This window comes from Phalacrocorax aristotelis, chromosome Z, assembly GCF_949628215.1.
Source record: "Phalacrocorax aristotelis chromosome Z, bGulAri2.1, whole genome shotgun sequence".
Classification (NCBI taxonomy): domain Eukaryota; kingdom Metazoa; phylum Chordata; class Aves; order Suliformes; family Phalacrocoracidae; genus Phalacrocorax; species Phalacrocorax aristotelis.
The window spans coordinates 24,195,635-24,218,690 of NC_134311.1; the positions used below are offsets into that span (position 1 = coordinate 24,195,635).

At 36.6% G+C, this 23,056-nt stretch overlaps 1 protein-coding gene across 8 annotated transcripts in view; it reads right to left on the minus strand.

The window, feature by feature from the left end:
- PAM (peptidylglycine alpha-amidating monooxygenase) overlaps positions 1-23,056 on the minus strand; it is a 151,266-nt gene that overhangs the window by 36,301 nt on the left and 91,909 nt on the right. For all 8 annotated transcript variants that reach the window (XM_075079846.1, XM_075079848.1, XM_075079847.1 and 5 more), the window contains exons 6-13: positions 19,504-19,589; positions 17,724-17,807; positions 7,927-7,975; positions 7,359-7,426; positions 5,608-5,688; positions 5,418-5,494; positions 5,021-5,124; positions 601-788 (exon numbers count right to left, since the gene is read on the minus strand). In XM_075079846.1, coding sequence (XP_074935947.1) covers positions 601-788; positions 5,021-5,124; positions 5,418-5,494; positions 5,608-5,688; positions 7,359-7,426; positions 7,927-7,975; positions 17,724-17,807; positions 19,504-19,589 — 737 coding nt within the window. The remainder of the gene's footprint in view (positions 1-600; positions 789-5,020; positions 5,125-5,417; positions 5,495-5,607; positions 5,689-7,358; positions 7,427-7,926; positions 7,976-17,723; positions 17,808-19,503; positions 19,590-23,056) is intronic.

The window sequence follows — 23,056 nt, forward strand, 5'->3', positions numbered from 1 at the left end:
AAAAAAAGCCCTTCTGAAAAGAATATTTGGTATTTTTATCTATCTATAGTAGTTGTACCAAACAGTGCAGCAGTAAAACAACTGGAACGAAAAATTACAATTAGTACTTTGCTACACAGACACGCCAGTTGGATTACTTCCGGCTAATACTGCTGGTGCAACTTACCTGCCTACTAGTGTTCAATATAAACATTTGATTCTTTCCATAACAAGGTAGTGGGATCCAGGTAACTATAGAAATGTTAAGATTCAACTTTGTAGGAAACAGAAAGAAGATATAGCAAATATTAAGAAACTGTTAATATAAAGTACTGATATTTGGCACAGAAAAGAGGTCAATCTTTTGGGTACGCAGCTCATGTAGCTATAAAAATACGTTGGAAATCGAAAGACGACAATAGCAAGAAACAGACAAAAGACTATGGCAGACATTTCCACCAAGAACAAGAGCAGAATCCTGTGATGATCTATAATTAGCGATTTGAATTTATTCAGAATTGCATTTCCTTTATATGAAAATTTAGCATATCAAAGCAACACAGACAAACACATCAGTGAGCATAAAAAGACTTCAGTAAAATGGATTACAAGTTTTTTCACCTTCATGATGTCCATGCGTCATCTTTAGCATATCAGACTTGACTGGAATAGGAATATTTGCCTCCTGCGGTATATTTCTGAACATCTCAGGGTTTGCATTCTGTGTGCAGGTCATATATGAGACAGCATGCTTGGCTTCCATGTAGTACATAATGTAAAAATTACACATTTCATCATTGGCTGTTCCCCTACACAACACGGAAAAGATGCAGCAGTTAGGAAAAAATAAGCTGAACAGAGTTGCTATTCAATTCATCTGACTCTTTTAACAGAATATTAAAAAAATTGCAATGAAATGTTTAAGAGTCCCACATTAAAATATTTAATAGCTTCATTGCAGTGAATATGAAATGTTTCTTTCAGTTTGTACTAGAGAATACCAGTTTGCACAAACTCCCCAGGTGTCAGAAATTCCTAACAATCTGGGTTTGATTCTAAAGAAAGTTGCATCAACTCTTTAAACTGCTCTTCCTTCTCATTTCCCGAGTATACTCTTTAGAGTCCCCAGTGTGTCATCAACACTGCACATGTTCTGATGAAATAAGACAGAACTGTATCATTTATTACATCACTATTCATATACTTCTCTGTCAATCTGGGGCAAACCTAATTTAAAATCATTGCAAATAACATCTAAGTTTCATTTCAGCAGCTATCTTCTGTGGCGTTTTTTCTTCCCCCATGTTCAAGTGCATCCATTTATTGGCCAATCACACTGGTTCTAATGCAGCAAAACTTGATTTCATTACATATAAAGACACCATAAATATCTCTTAAAGAGAAGATAGCGCTGCCATCCTGAGAGTAACTTGATCACAAGCTTCTGTAAGGAAAACATGAGGAATGATTAAACACTAGCAAAATTCAGTTCTTTGATAAATGATGTGCATGTACTTGAAACAGAAGAAGCTCTTCTGTACTGCTACGTAATCCTGTCTTCAACAGAAAAAACAGCTGGTACGAGGAAAAATTTTTTCTGAAAAATATGACTTTCTGAAGCAGACAATACATGGCCTCTTTGCAACTGTGATCTATTTCTGGGTTTTTTCCTCTGCCATACAGGTTGATACCTTTTATTTATAGCTACAATCCTGACAGAGGAATAAGCTAGCGCTTATGAGCAAAGGTTCACAAAATAAAGGGTTTAACATTAAGATTTTTGAATTAATTTTCACAATTAAACAGTGAGCCCACACTCATAAAAAGGCACGGGGGTGGCCTATTAGCTGTTTGCAAAAGACGTCAGCGCTGACTTTTCCAGCAGCATCCTGCAGCATTCATTTATTCACCATAGCAACAATAATGACACGAGCCGGAGGGTAGACGGGGGAACATGGGAGAAGAGACTGTTTCAAAAGGGGAATTGGTATTTTTCCATGCATTGAAAATTTAGCATCCCTTGGAGACCACAAAAATCAGACTCTGACTTGGCAAGCTCTGCTTAAGCTTTTAGAAAGCATTAACTTCACTGTTGGACTCCCAGTATCTGTCACTATAATTGCCTCCTCTTTAAAACTCCAGTAGAAAAGGGGATGTGGAACCCACATGAACTCTGGTTCACCTGATACATGTTACTGTGTATAAACATTTCAAAGTTGATAATTTTAAATATTTACAGTTAAAAAAACCCACTCTGTCAACAACAGTTTTAGTAAATTCACCAAAAAACCTAGAATTCTTCCATTAGATATTTGAACTCCTAAGAAACCCTGTTTTGTGAACAAGTTTAATGAGTAGATATGCTGATGCACAAGTAAAAAAGAAATAAAATTTAAAAATTCCTGTTAACTGCCTTCACACCACTGCCACAGATATACAGAACTGTGTCCAGTTGACAGTGAAGCATAATGAAACAGAGGACATAGCATCGAAAAGCAAGATAATGCAGTTAAAGAATCTTAAATACTGAATGGGAATGTTTTGCTACAGGCACATAAACCTTCTCTTGAGTGGTACAATACCTGTTAGACATATTTTGAAAGGGAATGATATAGGTTGCAATATTTTCCGTTAAGAGCTTTAAACAATAACAATCTGGAAGAACAATCTTTTGTGTTGATGTGACAGATCTACTGATCTTTAGATGAATCTGCGTCATTAAGTTATCCATTATAAAAAAATGCAGTGGTCCCTTGCATCGAGTACTTGCTGGTCTGCAGCAAAAGTTAGACGAAATCTTGCTTTATAGATTAGGAATAGCTGATGTCCTCCTTACTTGACAAAGGATAATCCAACCCTTTCATTTGCAAAAGTTTGAGCTTGAGGAGAAATCGAGCCAACTGAAATGGACAACTTATGAAACTTTTGAAGAGATGAGTCCTGCATCACCTCTTTACACTAGAGACACTAAGCCTGTGTTCATGTAATCACCCTGAACTTGTATATAGACCATTGCACAAGGAAAATCAGGTTTCACTTCTGAACTTGGTTTGCTGAACTCTTACACATTTAAAAGGCATGCCTTAACACCTAATTTAATTTCTCAGACTAGGAGAGGAAGCAGGATGAAAAAGGCTAGCGTGAACCACGGACGTCATGAGATAATGTAAGATAATGGAAAGCAATTAGTGTAACTAAAGAAACACATGAAAAAAACCAAGAACAAATGTGTAAAGAAACAAACAGTGCAGTAAGAAAGGAAGGGATAAAAACAAAAGAAGAACATCTATTCTCCCTTCCCAATTTAGATACTAAGTTATAGACTTGCCCAAAAATGACACTTCATTCATATGAAAGGGACTAGTTCACTATTACAGTAATTATTACACAGTTAAGAAAGTATAACATCAAGAATATGTCATATATTAACTACAGTTAGCATATATTATGAATGGTTAAGCTTTAACTGATCAGCTTTGGAAAGGTGAACGGACAAAGTGAACGCTAAGTTTGTTTTAGCCCTACCTTCTATGTATACTAAGATAAATCATATAAGGAGTTTAAGATTTTTTTTTTCAGCTGGTTTAAAAAAAAACAAAAACACAGGCAGAAGGTTAAATATAGAGACTGGGAAAATAAACATGCAGACTTGATCTGATCTTTTTCAGATATGCATTATTTCACAGCTTTCCTTTCAGGGATTCATTTAGCATTTTTTCAGTGTTTATATTTGGAACTCAAAGGTTCTTTTAGGATTTGTTTTGGACCGATGAGTCATGCTGAATGGGAGCAAGACAACCGCAACACCAGGGCAACATTTTCCAAGATTTAAACAACTTTCATTTCATTTATTTTAGCTGTATATCTTTCCATATACCCAGCAATGTTGTGAATGCATTCCTTTTCATCCATTCATTTAATATTATGGTGATAATTGTTTTCAGACTACATATACTTCCATATTATGCATCAGCTTTTGTGTAAGAGTTTAAATATTTTCTTAAAATGCTTATATATTGCTTATCGAAATTCACAAATAGAAATTATGTAATAAAATGTAAAGGTCTGCTTGTTTCTTTAATTTCTGTTCCTATTACTTCTCCATTGGAAGCTTATTAGTACACTGAAAGAAAAGACCTTAATTGTCCTGTTTCTTAAACTGTAAGGATTATTCAACAAATGCGACACAAACTTTTAGAACCTGCAGAAAAAAAATCTACCTAAGGTTTTGGATATATTTTTGTTAGCATTATGGCTTTTGTAAAAATCTTTTCTCAAACAATTAATTTTGCTTCAGCTGCCACTCATCACTATTTTAACTACCCACTGAAAGATGATAGATTTGTGTTGAATCCTTAACCCTCTACTGAGATGCAATCTTAGGGTGCTCAGTGCACTTTCGCATATATTTTTACAGTTGTATTTGTCACCTTGATCTTATAGAGCTCTGTCTGCCATCTTTGGCTGAATAGCATCACTGACAAACACAGTTCAGATCTTCCTATTTATTACCAGGCATTTATGTTTTAATTATTTTTCATGATAGCCTGTATCTTTTTATATTGAAAAAAATGTAACTGGCATATTATTCTGAATTTTTAAGGTTAGATTTTATGGTCTGTCAAAATTTATAAGCTTCCATAAATATTCTTTCTGAAATAATGAAAAGAAATTGTGAAGCTTCATTATTTTGTTTTAAACAGTCAATAGCTTCAATTTATTAAAAAATTAAGTTTTTAGAATTTATATTGTGAATCCTTCTCCAAGTGCAGAACAGGTCAACATCCAGTAAGGTGTCTGACAGCATAGCTTCTTCACCTGAGAAATACTCGAACACTTCAGCAAAATTCCCTTAAGTAAAGGCAACGAACACTGTGTAGTTATATCTTTACCAGGCTAGACAGCAAAACAGACCATTCTGGCATAATTTAACAGTTTGCTAGAATTATCTTGGAGGAAGACACAAAACAAATGCATTTCTATACATAACCAATACCATGGAAAAATTAGTTAGGAAATGAAGCAAATAGAGAAAATTTACCCTATATGTGTCTCTGTAGTTCTGCCTTCACCACTGAACACACATCTAGCTGCTAGGATATCATCATAGCTAACATCTACAGGATGTTCTACTGGATAAAATGCCTGAAAGAGAGGATGTTTCACCACAGTTAGTGAAAATGTCTCATATTATTTACATCATTATACATGCACACGAGAATGACAGTGCTACACGTCTGAAAAGTAATTTCAGGATGTTTTTTGTATCATAATGTAATCACGATAATAGTTGGCAGCATTCACTTCCAGTAGCACAACAACATGCATCAGTGCAAACACCATGACACAAATCTGTGGGTACATGACTGCCAATTCAGCTTCTCAGATTTAAATAAAGTTAATTGAAATTTACAGTTAGAATTAAAAACCCAACCAACCTGTGGTAGTTGTGGACTCTGTCTACCAATCAATGTCCATTGACCATTTCTCACTCTGTATCCACTCACTACTTTACCTATAACATACCAATATGTATATGAACATGAGACATTTCTAAAAATATATGTTGTAGTGTCAGCATTTTTGTGTTATCTGTTTGATATTCCTATGTCATAATAAAACTCTTACCTAGTCTGTGTGTGTGAACTCTGTAGGCAAAAAGGTGCATTGGAAACCTTTTGTAATGGCAGGCAATGTCTGCATCAACCACTGTTAAAATATGATGGCAATAAACAAAGAAAAACACATTATTTATCAGAGAAAAGTTACACTACTGTACTTCGTCCAGTGTGAAAGCGGTTTACAAAAGGTCTGCCTACACTGGACAACAGACAATTTCAAAAGATAGTGGATAATATATTTCTGCAGTGTCTATCACAAGACATTTGTAAAGAAAACTAATAAAATACAGTACAAGTCACTTGAAAATTACTTTCTGTGATGATGTACATAAAAATGAGGCTGGAACTCAGTAGCATTTTTTCCAGTGTATATTACTACTGTTTAACAAAATAAAGTAGTACATTTGCTTACAGACTATGTTGAGGGACACTTAGAACAGCTCCAGTAAATAGCCTACTCAGGAGAAAATTAAAATAAACTGATATAATTCTAAACTGATTTATAATGAAGGCTTGATTTTAAGATCTTATAGTTCTAGGCCCAGTCCTAATGATTTAGGGTTAGATGCAGAGTTTGGCAGAGAAGTACTGTACAGACAACGTCTGCAGGCTAGTACTTGTGTTAGGTTCAGTAACATCAGCTAAGGAAGAGCCTACAGAGACACTTCTCTGCTGATACCTCTCTCAGAGGTTATCTGGGGACTGGCTGCATTCTTCCTGTTATAACAGACTTCGTGCTTTACTTAAGAACTGCAAATTTGATTGAACATGAGAACGCAGTTTTCAACAGGCATACAGCTGTTTTTATCCCCCTTTCCCTCAACCCTCCAGCTGAAAAAGTAAATTTTTGCATTGATCAAATATTTTTGTAGGGGAGTGTGTGTGTCAGTTTGATATGTTTTCATATTGAAGAGCAAAATATGTTAAGTTTCAATTCAAATTAAAAAAGGTTTCAAGCTGCTGAATTCACTGAACAGTTGGAGTCAGCTGAGCGTTTGACAAGCCTAATTCTATGCTGGCAGCTAACTGTAAATGGGACGAATGGTGTTCTCAAACATCCAATTTAAAATTCTGGTATAGCATAGGAAAATGTAAGGTCAGTGTTCAACTTCCTTAAACAGAATATTCTGTGCTAACTTGAAGAAATGATACTAGGACTATCCAAGCTGAGTTTCAGGCAAAATCCACTGAGAAGGATTCTAAATTGAAGCTGTTCGGAAACTTTCTTTTGCAGTGTTTTTCAGGATTTTGACCTTTTAACCGACTAGGAACATAGGAATAAAATTTTTAAAGAGCAGCTCCTTACTGATAGAAATTAATTTATTAAAATTGAACTCTTAGTAAATCACAAATAGCAGGAGTGACAAATGCAGATGAAGAAGAGTCCAAAACATTTTATGTTTTTTTTTCTTTTGGGGGGAGGGAATAAGTAAGAAAATAGGTAGAGCTTTTTTGGTAAAATATTAAGATGAAAATAAATCAAGGAAATACTCCTAAGAATCCTAGAAACTTCAGTATTCACAGATCATTATTGTTTTGCACAATATTGTTCTCTACAACATTGCTGCCTTTGCAGATGTAGACATTGGGAAATATGATACAATTCTAACATTTTTTCATAATTAATTAAGTTTAATTAAGCAGCTAATTTGTCCATCTACAACTTGGCAAGTCGCTGCTAAATCTTCTCCTGCAGTGAGCGGTAAAAATAAATCAGATGCTGAAATCATACAATCAGTTTGTAGAATTCCAACTCACCTTTCTCACCTGGTGGTATTACAGTGTTCACAGACATCATAAGATACATTCCAGCAATCAAAGGCTGCCTGCAATTCAAAATCCAAGCTCTGCTAAACAAGTCCTTCGTAAAACCCGACTGCAAGTGACATGATATGCAATACCATTTAACACCACTAATTTCCACAGTTTTATGTCTGAAACTGGTCTACTGAGAAAGAAGCTGTTACACAGCACTTCCTTTTCCCTCTTTTTTTTCACACTGAGCTACAACTCTTAAAGCATCTTCTACAAAGTATCTGAAATAGGACAAAACGATCATCTAGATAATCGCTGCCCTTGTCCTAGATTTCTAAATATGAAACTCTTAAGCTGGATTAACTCAGCACTGATAGGACCATTTCGTCAAGTTTCTTAGCAGGAGCTACAGTTTTTGCCAACAGATGATACATGGCTTCAAAATTCTTATTATTGTGAAGTATGTATTGTTTTTATTTCACGTGTTTTCAAAGGAATCTAAAGGAAGGGTTTCCATGACTCCTGTTCTGATGAAAAATCATAATAGGTAAGTATTTTTAAAGATACTTACTTCTGATGTGTCAGATGTAAAGTTACACCAGAGCAGTCCTTGTGTTTATCTGTACAAATCACAAAACAGTTTAATCATTAGCAACTGAACCCATGTGAAATTACTCCACATTAATAACTTTATTCTCCTGTATAAAAAATACCAGAAGACAAAATAAGTTTTAATCTTACTGTTTGCAGTAAAGCCTTCACACTGTGGAAACATTACTCAAATTTGCACAAACCTGAACATCTCACAGCTACATTTGTAGCGAAATCCTAATACAGAGCAAAACTTGGAGAAAAAACTAACTGCTTTTTTGGCACTAGAATTCGCAGATCTTTATGAACTAGCACCTGGGAGATGAAACAGTATCATTTTTACAATAGCAGAGAAAGTTGATTTGCTTCAAACAAATTTGTATGTTGACAAAAGTTAGAAAAATGAAAGATGTGTGGAAAAGCAATGATTTTAGCCATTAATAATGAAGCAGCCAGAAATACCTGTAATAAAATCATGAGGTAAAATTGAGATACTGATACAGTGGTTCTGTTTAACACTGTATATCCTAGAAGGACAGTAAAAATAGTTAATTCATTTGTTAATGTACTCTGTCAGCATTCTCTAACATGCTTGACATTTTAATTTAAAGATACTATTGTCTTGATATAGTTACTCAATTTTAGTTGGTGATCTGAGAGTTCAGTCTGATCTTTTTCAAGAAAGTTTCCTTTTCTTATGTTTATACCAAAACTAGCTGTAGTTAGAGGACAAATATAATTCCAAAGCAAGTAAATAGAAAATGATGAAAATATACCCTCTAACAGTGTATGCTTCAGGATAGAAAGGAAACAGAATAGCTATGGATCTGCTCACAAGTGTAACCTGGGAGACTTTCCTCCCATCAGTTGCTAGATCCTGAACTGAAAAGTTGTGCATGTGAACAGTAGAAAAGATAATGACTAGAGTGGGAAAAAACAGGGAAACTTCACAGATTAAAAATTATCAGTTTAGTTTTTCAGACATTAGCTATTTTAGTCATACCACATTTCATATTAAGGGGTAATATTCACCTTAATTTTTCCACCATTGATACTAGAACTTACTTTCAATATGTTCACAAAGTAGACAGACACTATTTTTACAAAATGTATAAATTAGTACATATGTTATGCAAGTGAAAAAGTTGGTAATCCAATTTCACTAGGTTGTCATAATGCTCATCATCATAGCGTCTGAGAATTCTTAGTTTCTCTAGCTCTGTGTAACCCAACAAACACTTCTGTATTTAAAAATCTGAATCAGTAAATCACAGTTATATCTTTACAATGAAAAATGAAAGACTTCACTGTATGTGCAAAAGAACAATCAGAACAGTAGCTCTTCCATCAAGACCACCCACTACTGTAGTGGCGTTGGATGTTTGGAAAGGACATCTCATGAGAATTTTTGAAACCAAGCGTGATTAATCAGAAGGAACACAGCTGAAAATTCAGTTGGTGATCCAGAAACAAAAGCACACCCATTCAATGCAGATGGAATTTCTGACTGACTGTGTGTCACGGTTTTAGCTGGGATAGAGTTAATTTTCTCCACTGCAGCTGGCACAGCGCTGTGCTTTGGACTTAGTATGAAAACAATGTTGACAACACACCGATGTTTGGGTTGTTGAGGCATAGTGCTTGTACTAGTCAAGGGCTTTTCCATCTTCCCATGCTCTGCCAGGGGCACAAGAAGCTGGGAGGGGAGGGGGCACAGCCAGGAAAGCAGATTCAAACTGACCAAAGGGATATTCCATATAATGTAGCATCATGCCCAGTATCTTAATTGGGGGAGCTGGCCAGGGGTGGGGGGCAGGCAGCAATCGTGGCTCAGGGACCGGGAGCATCGGTTGGCAGGTGGTGAGTGGTTGTATCGCTTGTGTTTTTTTTAAATATTATTATTATTGTTATTATTATTACTATTTTATTTTAATTATTAAACTGTTCTTATATCAACACACGAGTTTTCTTGCTTTTGCTCTTCCGATTCTCTCCCCCATCCCACAGGGGTGGGGGGAGTGAGCGAGTGGCTGCGTGCCGTTTAGTTGCTGACTGGGGCTGAACCATGACACTGTGTTAAGCTACATGTAATAGAGCCTCAGACACAGAGAGTTCAGTACCTATATTCTCTATAAAGGATTGAATATGGGTTTGGCAGGGTACTGACAAAGTTGATGTGTAACCACAGAAGAAGTATTTTAAGACTACACAGACGCACACAAAAACACTAAGCGAGTCAGCCACTTATTGCCACTGTATTACCCACATTTTCTCTGTTCCATAAAACAGCCAAATAAACAATATATTGTAGAAAATAGAGATTTTCAGTACAATAACATGCATACTTATATATAATTATTATGCAAACATGAATGTACAGAAAAAAACAGTAGAAACTGGAAGATTAATCCAAACTTTAAAACAAAAATTCTCCAATTTAAAGTACAGTCTTTAAAACACATTTGAAGTATAGTCTTCAAATGTTTTTTTAAGTTAATTCTTAAAAATGGGAAACAAAAACCCAAACAAAAAAAAAACTCAAAAAGTCTTTCCATAAATACATTCATCACATGGCAAGTCATTTGCAGAGTGTGGCAGAGAGGTAAAGAGGAGAAAAGGTTGAAGGAGAAGAGACAGGAGAAAATAGAAGATTAAGTTAGAGTAGATAAGGGAAAAATCACAAAGTCAAGATATGGTCAGCACTGGGTAAAGATGGAAAGAAAAGCTGAAGTTATGCCATACCACTAGTTTTCAATCACAGATAGCAAATGTCGCTTCCAAATGGCCAAGTCATGAATCCAAAAGCACCAGAAAGACTAAGCTATTAGGATATAAGTAGGGGAATGGCAGGAAAACATTCACAAGAAAGAGAAATTAAATTATTTGTCCATGGTTTTAGGAAAAGTTCAAGATATGTATATACTGTTCTTCCTCCTCTTCACTGTACGAAGCTTCACTTAGAATCTTAATCCCTCTATGTTTCAGGTCTTTCTGAAGTCTCTTTTGCCCCACTTCCCTTGTTTCTAACTAATTATTTTTACTAATTTTTCTGGCTATTCTTACAACAGAAGTGATGCTGCAAAACTCAACTTTAATTAAAGTTTAACATTGTTATAAAGTGTGCACTACGTCAATTTTAATGGAAGTTGGGAAATGCTTGCTTCCTCTCAGAACATTTTACTGTATTATTTAAAGTAATAAAATTTTAAATTTAAGAATTGAAAATGCAATTGGTAGATTTATGTCTCTCAGTTCTGCAATTTGTAGTTGAAAACATCACCATCTTGTCTCTTAAACACTGTTGAAAAACTATCACAAAACAATAAAACCAAACCTGACATATGCCAAACATGAGTTATATTTGAAAAATCTATTACTGTATCATAGAGTTTCTTTTAAAAATAGCATGTCGGGAGGAGAGAAGTTACTCCTACTTAATTCATTTTGGCAATATTGAAGTGTCTTCACAATATTTAAATTTTCAGAGCACTGAAAAAACTCTCATTCAGTATTTTCATCTAAGTTGAGTAATTTCAAAATGAACTGATGACTGTAGGAAAGTTATTATTGCTAGTATACAATGCAATCACATTAATCAGTATTGGGAGAAACATAAATATATCAACTTTTCGTACAAGAATCTATTCTGCAGTGCTGTGTCAAGAGTGAAATAATGGATGGATACATTGTTCTAGACTTTTAAGAAATTCCTACAGTACATTATAATTTTCTCTGTGTTTATGTTTAGCCATGACTGAGCAAAACATTTTTCTAACAACTACAGGTATGCTGGAATTGCTGTTTCTTTGTTTCTACTTCCCTACAGCTCACCTCCTTGAAATACTCAAAGCTGCTGAACCCTCCACCCAAGAACACTGACTGCAGTGAGGCCAAGCTGGCTCCTGGTGCAAACTTTTCGAGCTTCGCTGTGTGACCTAAGCAAAAAAATCCTTAAACAATGCACAAAACAAACACGTCTTTTAAAGTCTCCCTTCCAGCCTGTCAGTCCAGTTTGTCTACTTTGATTGCTTTGTTTCACCTATTCAGCAAATATGCATTGCCCTGGGACATAGTAGTTACTATTTGCCATGTGGCAAAGACCAGAATGTGCATTTTTATATACCTCAGAAAGAGGTTCAGTTGAAGCCAATTGTCCATGCAGAGTTTCCAACTCAAATGGAACAAGAAGCTCTGCTTATGACTGTCTTTTGTGTGGTGTGCAAATATAACACAATCATATTAGATAGTCCCTGCTTCTATTTATCTATGTCAAACAAAATCAATGGTGGATGTTAAAGCCTACCACCAGCTTCAGATTTTTAAATACTTAATTTTTTAAAAAACTGTACATGACAACTTTGTGATGATAATTCCAGGTTTAACTGCCAGTAAACACTTATATTAGTTAAAAAGCATCACCTGTGCTACTCCTGTTATTCACGTTTTCTAGGAGAAATATCTCAAATTCTAGAAATACTCAGTTTGTCAAATGAAACACTCATAGCTGAGGAGAAGTCAAATTATCCTAAAAAGAAACTCTCTCTTTCTCTAGGCTGATTTTGATAAACCTTTCAGTGTGAGTCTGAGAGGCTTCCTGCCAGCCTGCCCATCCAGATCTACAGACCCAAACCCTGTAATTCAGTATGTGTGATAATCTGGCACAGAAGCCGAGACTTCTAGGGCTTCCTAGATACTTAAAGTTCTGTGGATTTTTACTCAGAATTAGAAAAATAAACACTCTTCAAAACGTATTTTCTTTGCTTTCTGGGTACATGGACTGTAAATTATAGAGCAAACTGTTCAAAATATTTATTCAGTTTCTTCATTGCTCTATTTGTAATACTTAATAGGAACAATGTAGCACTCATACATGGCTACTAGAGTGCTTAAAAGTGGAGCCTTTTATGAAGCTCCAAACCCCTTGTTATTTCAAAGTCAGCCCTTTGATTTGTACCAGGCTCTCCACATATGGTCTCAGAATTGGTTTTGCCTCATTAAAGATAAGAAGTAGCCTCAAAGCTGGAGCACAACCTCTGAGCAAGGCAATTCCAAAGCTAATGTCCACTGGGAAGTAACTTTGTACAAGTTATATTTGAAACGACAAAGACATGGAGAACAAAAATGAACTTGAAGTCCTGGTAAAGAAAGAGACAAAGTCAATAGGTCACATTCAATATTGATACTTAATATACGATACATATAAGAACAACAGCTGATATTGTCTTTTTCACTAGAGTCAAGGTGCTTGTTCTTGCTCATCTGTTCACCGATCCAAAATGTATTCAGCAAAATTATTTTAATAAGTCTAGTAACAAGTAGACAGAAATTCCACCTTTATTCAGTTTGTGGAAAACAAAATGCAAGTTCAGACGGCCCACTGCCATTTTCACAACTTACCTTCCAAATAGAAAAGAGACAAACAATTGTTGATCCTGGTTCTGTATAATTTTCTTAAAAAATAAATACCTTGTAAAGGTCATAGATGACTGATTTGCTGAAAGGATATAATAATATCATAGACACGAATACCTGGGAATATGCAAAATTAATTTCATTCAAGCCACCAATGTAAAGCCTTCTAGTTATCAAATAGAAGCACACTGAATCCAGTGTTCAAATAACACTAGAACTCAAATGACAGCTTACAATTCACATGCTCATGAACAAAACCAGTTGTTTTTTATGACATCTACCAGCTTAGTGGCAAAAGTTAATTACTCTCCCTAACAAATAAAAAACCAAACCCAAAACCCAACTCTAAGAATCCCACATCCCCCTCACAAAAGCAGGTATGCCTGTGATATTGTATATAACGTGGGTAGTGTAATTCTTGTAGGAAATGACAGCAGGAAGAAATAAATCTATTCTCAGTGAAGAAGTGGAGGTTAGGAGAAGGAGCTGAGAATGCAAATATTATGTGTGCCTTGTGCAAGAAAAGAGAGGGAACAAGAATGGGCAAGAGAAAGGAGCCAAGGTTGAACAAAACTTAAAGAATTCCCCGAAAGTTTGCTCCAAGCATACTGACAAAAATTATTAATTGCTTCAAACAATGCAAGTTACACACATAGAAAATGACAGAATGTGGTTACCTTTCATATAGAACAAGTTAAAAGAGATTATTAGTGAACACTTTTAATTATTTTGATACTTGGGGATCAGGTCTATATTCTCACATGTGCTGGAAAAGACTAAGTATGTTGGGTTAGAAACAATATCAGTCTTTGCTATAGGGAGGTCAGGAAAAACAAATTCTAGGGATTGGAAAAAAATGCCACGGTTTGAAGACTCAGCTCTAAAGGCACTTATATGGAAGACTAAATCAAGAACAGCGTGACAACTGCATTGTCACACTGGATGTCCCTACATCCCAAATTGAAAGTTAATTGGGTGCCTTTAGAGATCTAAGGATGGCTAGATTTACTTGTATTTTAATCTGAACTCTAAACACTTATGAATATATGAAAAAGACAGACTGCTGACTTTTTCCTTGTTACATAACTGTATCTAATATCAACCATAACTCCAAACCAAAATAATTTTTGCTTTTGCAATATAAAAAGTAAAGGAGGTCAAATAGAGCAATTACTATTTTTCCAAGACGGCTCTTTGCACATTCCCCCCAGTTTTTAAATATAATTTACTTTTGGTTTTCCCTGTGTATTTTTTAATTACGCCTATTTTAGACAAGATACAATAAGCTTTATTTTGATATCTGAGCATAAAATACATATCTAAATATGCATACTTAGCTCTGGGTTATAGCTAAGGAGGGAGGGAAAGCATAATTAGTTTAATAACTGGTTAAAGAAATGAAGAAATATCCTTTTTGCAAATAGTTGAGAGTTGATAAATTTTAAGTATGCCCTTTTTCCCCCAGAAATTGATAGGAATTAGAATTGGATGCTAATACATAAATAATTACTATGTCAAGCCAAATATTTTATATTTGCAATGACTTGTAAGTCAGAAAATTAAACTCTGAGCAGTGCTTCTGAATCTTTGATGGGCTACTGAAAGCATAACAAGTTAACTGAGTCCATTGCGTCATCCATCGCCTATTCTGAGTTGCAACAACTGTGTGCGCTTACATGCAAACTGTAATGATTATATTCTTATATTATGACAAGCCACGTTTATCAACAGATAAACTTTCATACAAAAAAGCTCCCTTTAGGTCATTCCTGGAGTTTAAAAATACCTGTAAAACTAGCCAAAGGTTATGGATTGAATATCCTTGAACACCACAATCAAGGTTTAGGACATTTCAATTATTAGGAGATTTAAATTATATTTTTCTCTACTAGAATTTTCACAGGCAGACTACATTAAAAACTTTTTTTCTTACAAAAAATGGCAGAAAATGTAAATTGTTTTTCACTTTAAAATATCAGGCTACCAAGTAAAAGGCACTGAAATAAAACAGAGGTCATTCTGTCATACTCTTTAACTGTCGAAACAGTACATGACACTAGTATCACCTCCTGGATTACAGTCCTATCAGTTCACACTTCTTAAACTTTTGAAATTTTGCAGGCTAATACCTACAATACTGATTATTCTAAGTCCTGCACAGATATTCTAGGCAAAAAATAAGAAAGCCTGCTGCACTGTGGATGTTAGTGTAAAATTAAGTTTTAATTTCAGGTGCTAAGTTATTTTACTGTTTCCTCTAAGTGGGCAAGGAGATATTTTGTGTAGAAGCTTTGATTACCAAGTTAATTTTCTAATAAAAATTTCCGAACACATCCTCAGCTAATGTGCAATGGAGGTTACTGATATCATTTGTCTCTTTTTTTTTTAATAACTGCATACACATAAATTATACTTAAGAGTGAAAATGAACAGTGAGAACTCTCACTGTCCCTGAGCAATAATGAAGAACGGGTTCTCAACTAACATGCCCTCTTTAGAGGTCTGTAATTTTAATTATTCATTATTTTAGCAGGCAAAGAATCTCATGGGCTCTATGGGTCCATCTGAGCTGTCTCATGAAAATGAATTCTTTCAACTTCAGTTGTGCATATTTTCATATATGCTCCATTTAAACAGTGCTGGTACACACCGTTTATTGCTTCCTTCTCCTCCTCCTCCTCAGCTAGTATTATTGCCATTATGCTACATTTTATCTTTGTGTCATGGGAGAAACGATACCTTCAGCTTCCGTGCTCCTGAAAAATCTAGAGGAGCATTGCCCAAACCTTGCCAGAGGTGCAAAGAGAAGCCGAATGGGCACTGGGAAGCTACCAACTACAGGGTAACTTCTCTGTTCAAAACCAAGTACAACCTGTTGATCATTTACCACGGTACCACAGAAGGATTCAGAGGTCATGGGCACAGCTCAAACTATTGGTGTAATGCATATTCCTTATTCAATCTTTTGGTATTATTCAGCTTACTTCTTTCAAGGCCAACACTTCGATCATCACTTAGCCCATGAGGACCTTCACATTCTTGTTTAAATCCTATGCAGTAATGTATTGCAGCCAAATTCCAAGAGAATGACGATCTACAGGTTTTTTGTTCTTGAAGGCCAGAGAAGGCCTAACCCAAAAACTCCACAGAGCATGTGATTCACATATGAATTCATGTATCTCAAAGGCATCAGAACAAGGCATTTCAGGTTTAAAGAACAAAGTGCAACATGAAATATATAAAAAAGAAATTTATTCTTGTCCTCCAAAATCCCACATCACCAATACCTGAATATGCATTAATGAAATCCAAATGCCATTAATCCAGCCTTATAAAGTATGGGCTGGCCTGGATGAGCAAATGGTGAGGTGGATTGATAAATTAGCTGAATGGTTGGGCCCAGAGGCCATTACTGGGTCCAGTCCTGTTCAACATCTTCATTAATGAGCTAGATGATAGAGTGCCCTCAGCAAGTTTGCCGATGACACCAAACTGGGAGGAGGGGCTGATCAGCCAGAGTCATGCTGCCATCCAGAGGCACCTTTACAAGCTGGAGAAATGGGCTGACAGCAACCTCATTAAGTTCAATGAGGGCAAGGAAGTGCAAAGTCCTGCACCTGGGGAGGAACAACCCCAGGCACCAGTACAGGCTGGGGGCTGCCCAGCTGGAAAGCAGCTTGGCAGAAAGGGACCTGGGTGCTGTCATGGACACCAGGCTGAACAGGAGCCAGCCGTGTACCCTTGCTGCAAAGGCGGCTAATGGTATCCTTGGTGCATTAGCCAAAGTATGGCCAGCAGGTCAGGGGAGGGGATCCTTCCCCTCCACTCAGCACTGATGAGGCCACACCTGGAGTACTGTGTCCAGTGCTGGGTTTCCCAGTACAAGAGAGACATGGAACCTACTGCAGAGAGTCCAAGGAAGCACCATGAAGATGATGAAGAAACTGGAGCATCTCTCCTCTGAGGAAGGGCTGAGAGAGCTGGGACTGTTCAGCCTGGAGAAGAGAAGGTTCAGGGGGGATCTTATCTGTGTACAAAAATACCTGAAGAGAGGGTGCAAAGAGGACGGAGCCAGGCTTTTTTCAGTGGTGCCCAGTGACGCGGTCAAAGACAATGGGCACAAACTGAAACTGAACATTAGGAAACACTTTTTCACTGTGAATGTAATCAAGCACTGACACAGGTTGCCCAGAGAGGCTGTGGAGTCTCCATTCTTGGAGATATCCAAAGCCACTTGGACATGGTCCTGGGTAACAGGCTGTAGGTGGCCCTGCTTGAGCAAGGGGCTGGACCAAATATAATAACGTAAATATTTTTGATGCTGTACCTGATATAACTTAGAGTACATATTCCAAAAATACATACCTCTAAATTCGCTAATATCCCCATAGTGTACCTGGAGCACAAAAAATCTGCCACCTGTTTCTCCTCCAACTCTGAATCCAACCCCTAAGAGAAGGAAAATGTATTATTTTCAGAAACAATAAAATGTAAGATGATTCACCACTGCTGACCATATCTAAAAATACAAATCACTGTAATGGCTTAGGGTGAAGGGGTAGAAAATTTCAGTGAGACACCAGTGAAGAAAACATTGTCCTGAAAACTGAGAAAACCACCATCACAACACATATTCCCAAACAGCCTAAGAAGCTAGGACCATAACTTAATTATTCATGAACTTAGGCAGAGACTTATCTCAATCCAAGAATATGAATACAGATTTGAGATATATATATATATACACAAATAAAAAAAAAATTCTTAAAAAATCATGTTTTGCCATCCTTGTGGGATTTGGTAGAACTTCCATTTCTCATACAACCTGTGAATGACACAAACTGATTAACACTGACTTACTAAGAACAGACTGAGAATGAAAATATATACAGATCTGCAGTAAAATATTTGGAGATGTAAATTAATATTGCATGCAGAAAAGATCTTGTGGAAATTATGAAGCTATGTTACTTGTTGACAGAAGTAAGCACAGGCACAGAAGAAAATGGAGGAATTTGAAATAATTTGAAATAATGAAATTGCAAAATATCACCATCACCAAAAGGGATTTCTCTAAACCTGTTCGACAATGAAGACTCTTCAAAAGAAGCAGAGAAACCAATTTCCTCCTATTCAGCCAGTGAATCCCACTAGAATAAACAGTGACCATGGCAAAGCCTACTTATAAATGGGACTGTAGCCTCTCTTTGCACAAATGTGATATTATGAATCCCTCTCACAAACCTTGTATTTATGGAGAGCTTAGAGACAAGAAAATTATTACTGACTGAGGATTAACAGCAAAGCAAATACCAGGCTTCCACAGAATCCTCCAAGTAACATTTTTTTTAACCTGACATTTTGATAACCCAATCAAATATCATTTGTGCTGATAAGTGTGTAAACGGATTATTAAAAATAAGCACTGGTCCCGGTTATAAAAAGAGGCAGTAAACGTTAAAAGAAAAAATTTTAGCATTCAAGGTATTTGCAGACTGAGGCTATATAAATGGTAGATATTTCTAGGACTCTTACTGGTTATAAGGAAGAACCACATCTCCCTGTGTTCCAGACATACCACTCCAAGTAGCTTAAAAATTTTTTACTAAATTCAGCAAAGTCATCTATCATAAAAAAAATGGGTATATAAACATGTTGCTCAACTGTACCAAAGCATCAAGAAACGAAAAGCACATAAAATTGTCAAGTATACTTAAGATAGAAAAAATTAAATGTTTAGACTGAACTTGTTTATGCTTTCCCAAACACACAATAATATTTTAATGCAGTTTGTGTGCTACTGAAAGATATATAAATAGTACCTTTCCAGTAACATACAGCAGTAAATGCAAGATTAATGCTGTATAAAAATAAAGCATTATATTCTGACCATTATCTCTCCCTTAGCCTTTTTTCCCCCCACTGAAACCTCTAATGTTTTAGCAAACAGGATGTCAAAAAACCCCAAGTATAATAGCTAGCATAATGCATTAATAGTTTATGAGGTTGATGTTTATGCAGTTTCAATCAACTAGACATAACAAAAATATTATAGGAATTTCCCAGATATGCCAGGTGCTTACTTCCACACCTTCCCCTCTCCCTTGCCCCTGTGCACAAGAACTTCACATTAAAGGCACAATACCTTTGGGTAGCCTGGTGGGTGGAGCATTTCTTGCCCAAGCATACAAAATATTAGATTTGTCTTTGCATGTTCCTTCATCACAGTCCCTAAAAATACGAGGAAAGAAAACAAAAAGGAATATAATTTTTTAACTTTGAAATCAGAAAAGAGCAGGTGAATTATGTGGAAAACCGCTCATTTTAATATCTATGAAGATGTTTTTGGATGTATTATTTTGATTAAACACAGCTCTTCTAGTGTAGACTGCTTTTCCTGACATCATTAGATCCTCTAGCTTCTTTTTTTTTCCCTCCCTCTGCCTTAAGATAGTGTTAGTCAAACAGGGTCAAAACCATAGACAGTTCTCATAGTCCCTGCCAGCCTATTAGCCAGTTATGAAAAAAATAATTTTTTGTGAGAATGAACTATATGAAAATCTCTAGCTCTATTAGCTCAAGTGCCACAGAATTACAATGGCTGCCACATTTACACAGAGGGACAGGACACGTGTGCAAAGCAGAAAAAAATCCTCAAGACATCAAAGCTTTAACTCAAAATTTATATTTGAAATGAACTTAAAAATCACTGACAAAAAAAAGGTGACAGGAAGCTGTATATGAACCAACAGGTAGGAGGCACTCATGCTCTTCCCTGTACTTAACAGAAGCTCACTGCTTTAAGTTAATTTTTATTCCAATGCACAATTTCTTGTTTTTCATAAATAGCAAAATCACTCACAGCAAAAAAAAACAAAACCCAAAGAAAAAAAAAAGATAAAGTAGTGTTTGCCAAGTCACAGACCACAAAGAGGTCACAAAGACTTAAAATAACAGAGCTCTAGAGTTGTCCCTAGCTTCTGCTGCTAATGCCTTGGCCCGTGACAGTAGGGGTGGAGTGTGAAAGACTCCCAAGGATTATTAACCTCTAGATACCTTGAATCTGCAAGAACTAATAAACTTGGGGCACACACACTACCGAATCTGTAAAAAGCCAATCAGACGCAGTTGCATGGACAGCACAATGTACCTGGGCACATCCAAGAGGGTGCTGCTTGCTATATGTGGGCGTAGGCTACAGGATGATATACACAGATAAACAAATAAGGGACACTGAGGGGCTTTCCAAACACCCACCTAGAAGCCGCTTTCCCCTCTTAATCCTGTCAGGGAAAAGAGTTATTTACAGAGTGCATTGGTACCTTCTTCATTGACAAAGCATCATGGCACTGAGCACAGAGCGTAGAAGTCATTCCAAAGGTGCAGCCAGGGTATGCATAGCCAGCCATGACTTTTGGAAAGCCTCAACCTGAAACTATTCAGACTATATCAATCGATCCAAGCCAGATGCAAGGAAGGTTGATACTTATGCTAAGGTTTCAATCCAAAACAAATTGGTACAGACCCTTCTCAGTTTTTTACTGCTGGTAAAATGAGACATGGGAAAACGTTTGTACACATAAAGCATGGTTTTAGTCACCTTAAATACTGGGGAAAACAGAGTTGCACATGGTGTGAGGAAGAGTATAAAAGACCAGGACTATTAGCACATGCAGGCTCAGTAATGTTTCTGTTGAGGATGCCTGAGCCATTATGTGCCAGCTCTCGGAACAAATGATGATGACGCTTTCCAGGCTGCTCCCCTAAGGGATAACTAGTTCTTCCAGCGTGTAGGGAAAACCCCCTCAGAGGGACGTTACGTGTTTCTGTTACCCCAAAGAGCCTTACTGCAACCTAGCTGCATTTTCTTCTGACAGAAAGCATTGCCATAATCATCAGACTACCAATAGAAAAAGGAACACGCCCCTTCTTTCTTTTCATTAATTTTGCTCCTAACACATATTTCTAAACCTTCACTTTTACTAGTTTGGCCATATTCCTTCAAACATGCCCCAGTGGACAAGCAAAACTTACTTCAGGGTAAGTGAAATGTTTCATGACTAACAGTTCATACAGCTGCAGGTAAAAGCTGCACAGCTTTCAACTGCTATGGCCTAAAAAACCCAAAAGACTTCAGGAATCTCACCCGGTATTGATCTGCACAGTTTGCAAAAGTGTTGAAGAGATTGGTTAGGAGGAACAGTCGCAGCTTCACCACCACACTCTGTGCCAGCTAGCTTTCATTTACACCTGTCATGGTTTTAGCTGGGATAGAGTTAATTTTCTTCATGCGGCTGGCACAGCGCTGTGCTTTGGACTTAGTACGAAAACAATGTTCATAACACACCGATGTTTTGGTTGTTGCTGGGTAGTGCTTGTGCTAGTCAAGGGCTTTTCCATCTTCCCAAGCTCTGCCGGGTGCACAAGAAGCCGGGAGGGGAAGGGGCACAGCCAAGAGAGCAGATTCAAACTGGCCAAAGGGATATTCCATATCATGTAACGTCATGCCCAGTATGTTAACTGGGGGGAGCTGGCCAGGGGAGGGAGGCAGCTCGGGGACTGGCATGTCTGTCAGCAGGTGATGAGCCGGTGTATGGAAAAAACCAAACCCAGACGAGATTACACAGAAGAGTTAAGATAACTGACAAACCTATTTAAAAGCAGAGAACTAGGTAAAAAGTATAAATTTACAAACAAATACAAATAGCTTCTTTACACAAAAAAAAAAAATGAGATTTTGAACAGAATGAGTAGCACAGAATGCCTTAAAAATGGACTATAACTGCATACTTCACAGTATTGTACTAAATACTAATTTTGACTGCAGCCAAAACTGGGGGGCGGGCAGGTAGGGGAGGGCATGGGAATAGAGCTTACTGACTGCTTCTCAGGTCTTTGTTTTTTGAAAACTCTCCTGGACTTTCCAAATGCATTATCCTCAATCTTGGGTGAGCTCAGGAGCTGTTTTTTTTTCAATGGCACTGGGTTTTTGACTGATTACCTAGACTGAAAGCAAAATATTTCACTTTGTCAGCAAGACCAGTATTTGGCTATCCTTTTAGAATATTTGCATTGTTTAGGAAAAGAAAGAACTTTTTTTCATTTCTTTCTCTATTATACTCTACTTCTTGATTCTAACCAAGACTTGTAAAAAAAGATAATTGATGTGACTAAGTAAGAAAAATGATCATTTATTAGTTCTTGAGCTGAATGGTGCAGAACATTCTGGGGCAGTGACAACTGTAAAAAACTACACTCAGAAATAGAAATCTTTATTCTTTCCCCACTCTCCCCCAAACAGTGAAATACAATTATTTCACTGAAGCAGTCTTGACATCTTTTGCAACCTTTACTGAACTATTCATGTCAAAATCTTCCAAAACCATGCTCTCCTGACAACAGAAGCAGCTGCTCTGACGGAGGAATTACTGGGTGGTGATCTATGACCTGTACTTACACACTTGTTTAGATTAGATAACTGTTTAAAGTTGTCCCACCTGATCCCTAAATAAAGGCTATGTCTATGAATCACCTTATTCATGCGAGCTCATTTCAGTGTTAGGTTTGACACAGCACAAGTCCTTTCTTGCAAGGAGACTCAGAAGTTCTGAATAATTCAACATTTTCTTTTAAATCATTCAAGTGTATTCTTGATTATCTATGCAGAATCTGAACTTTTGATGAGTCAGCTCAGGCAG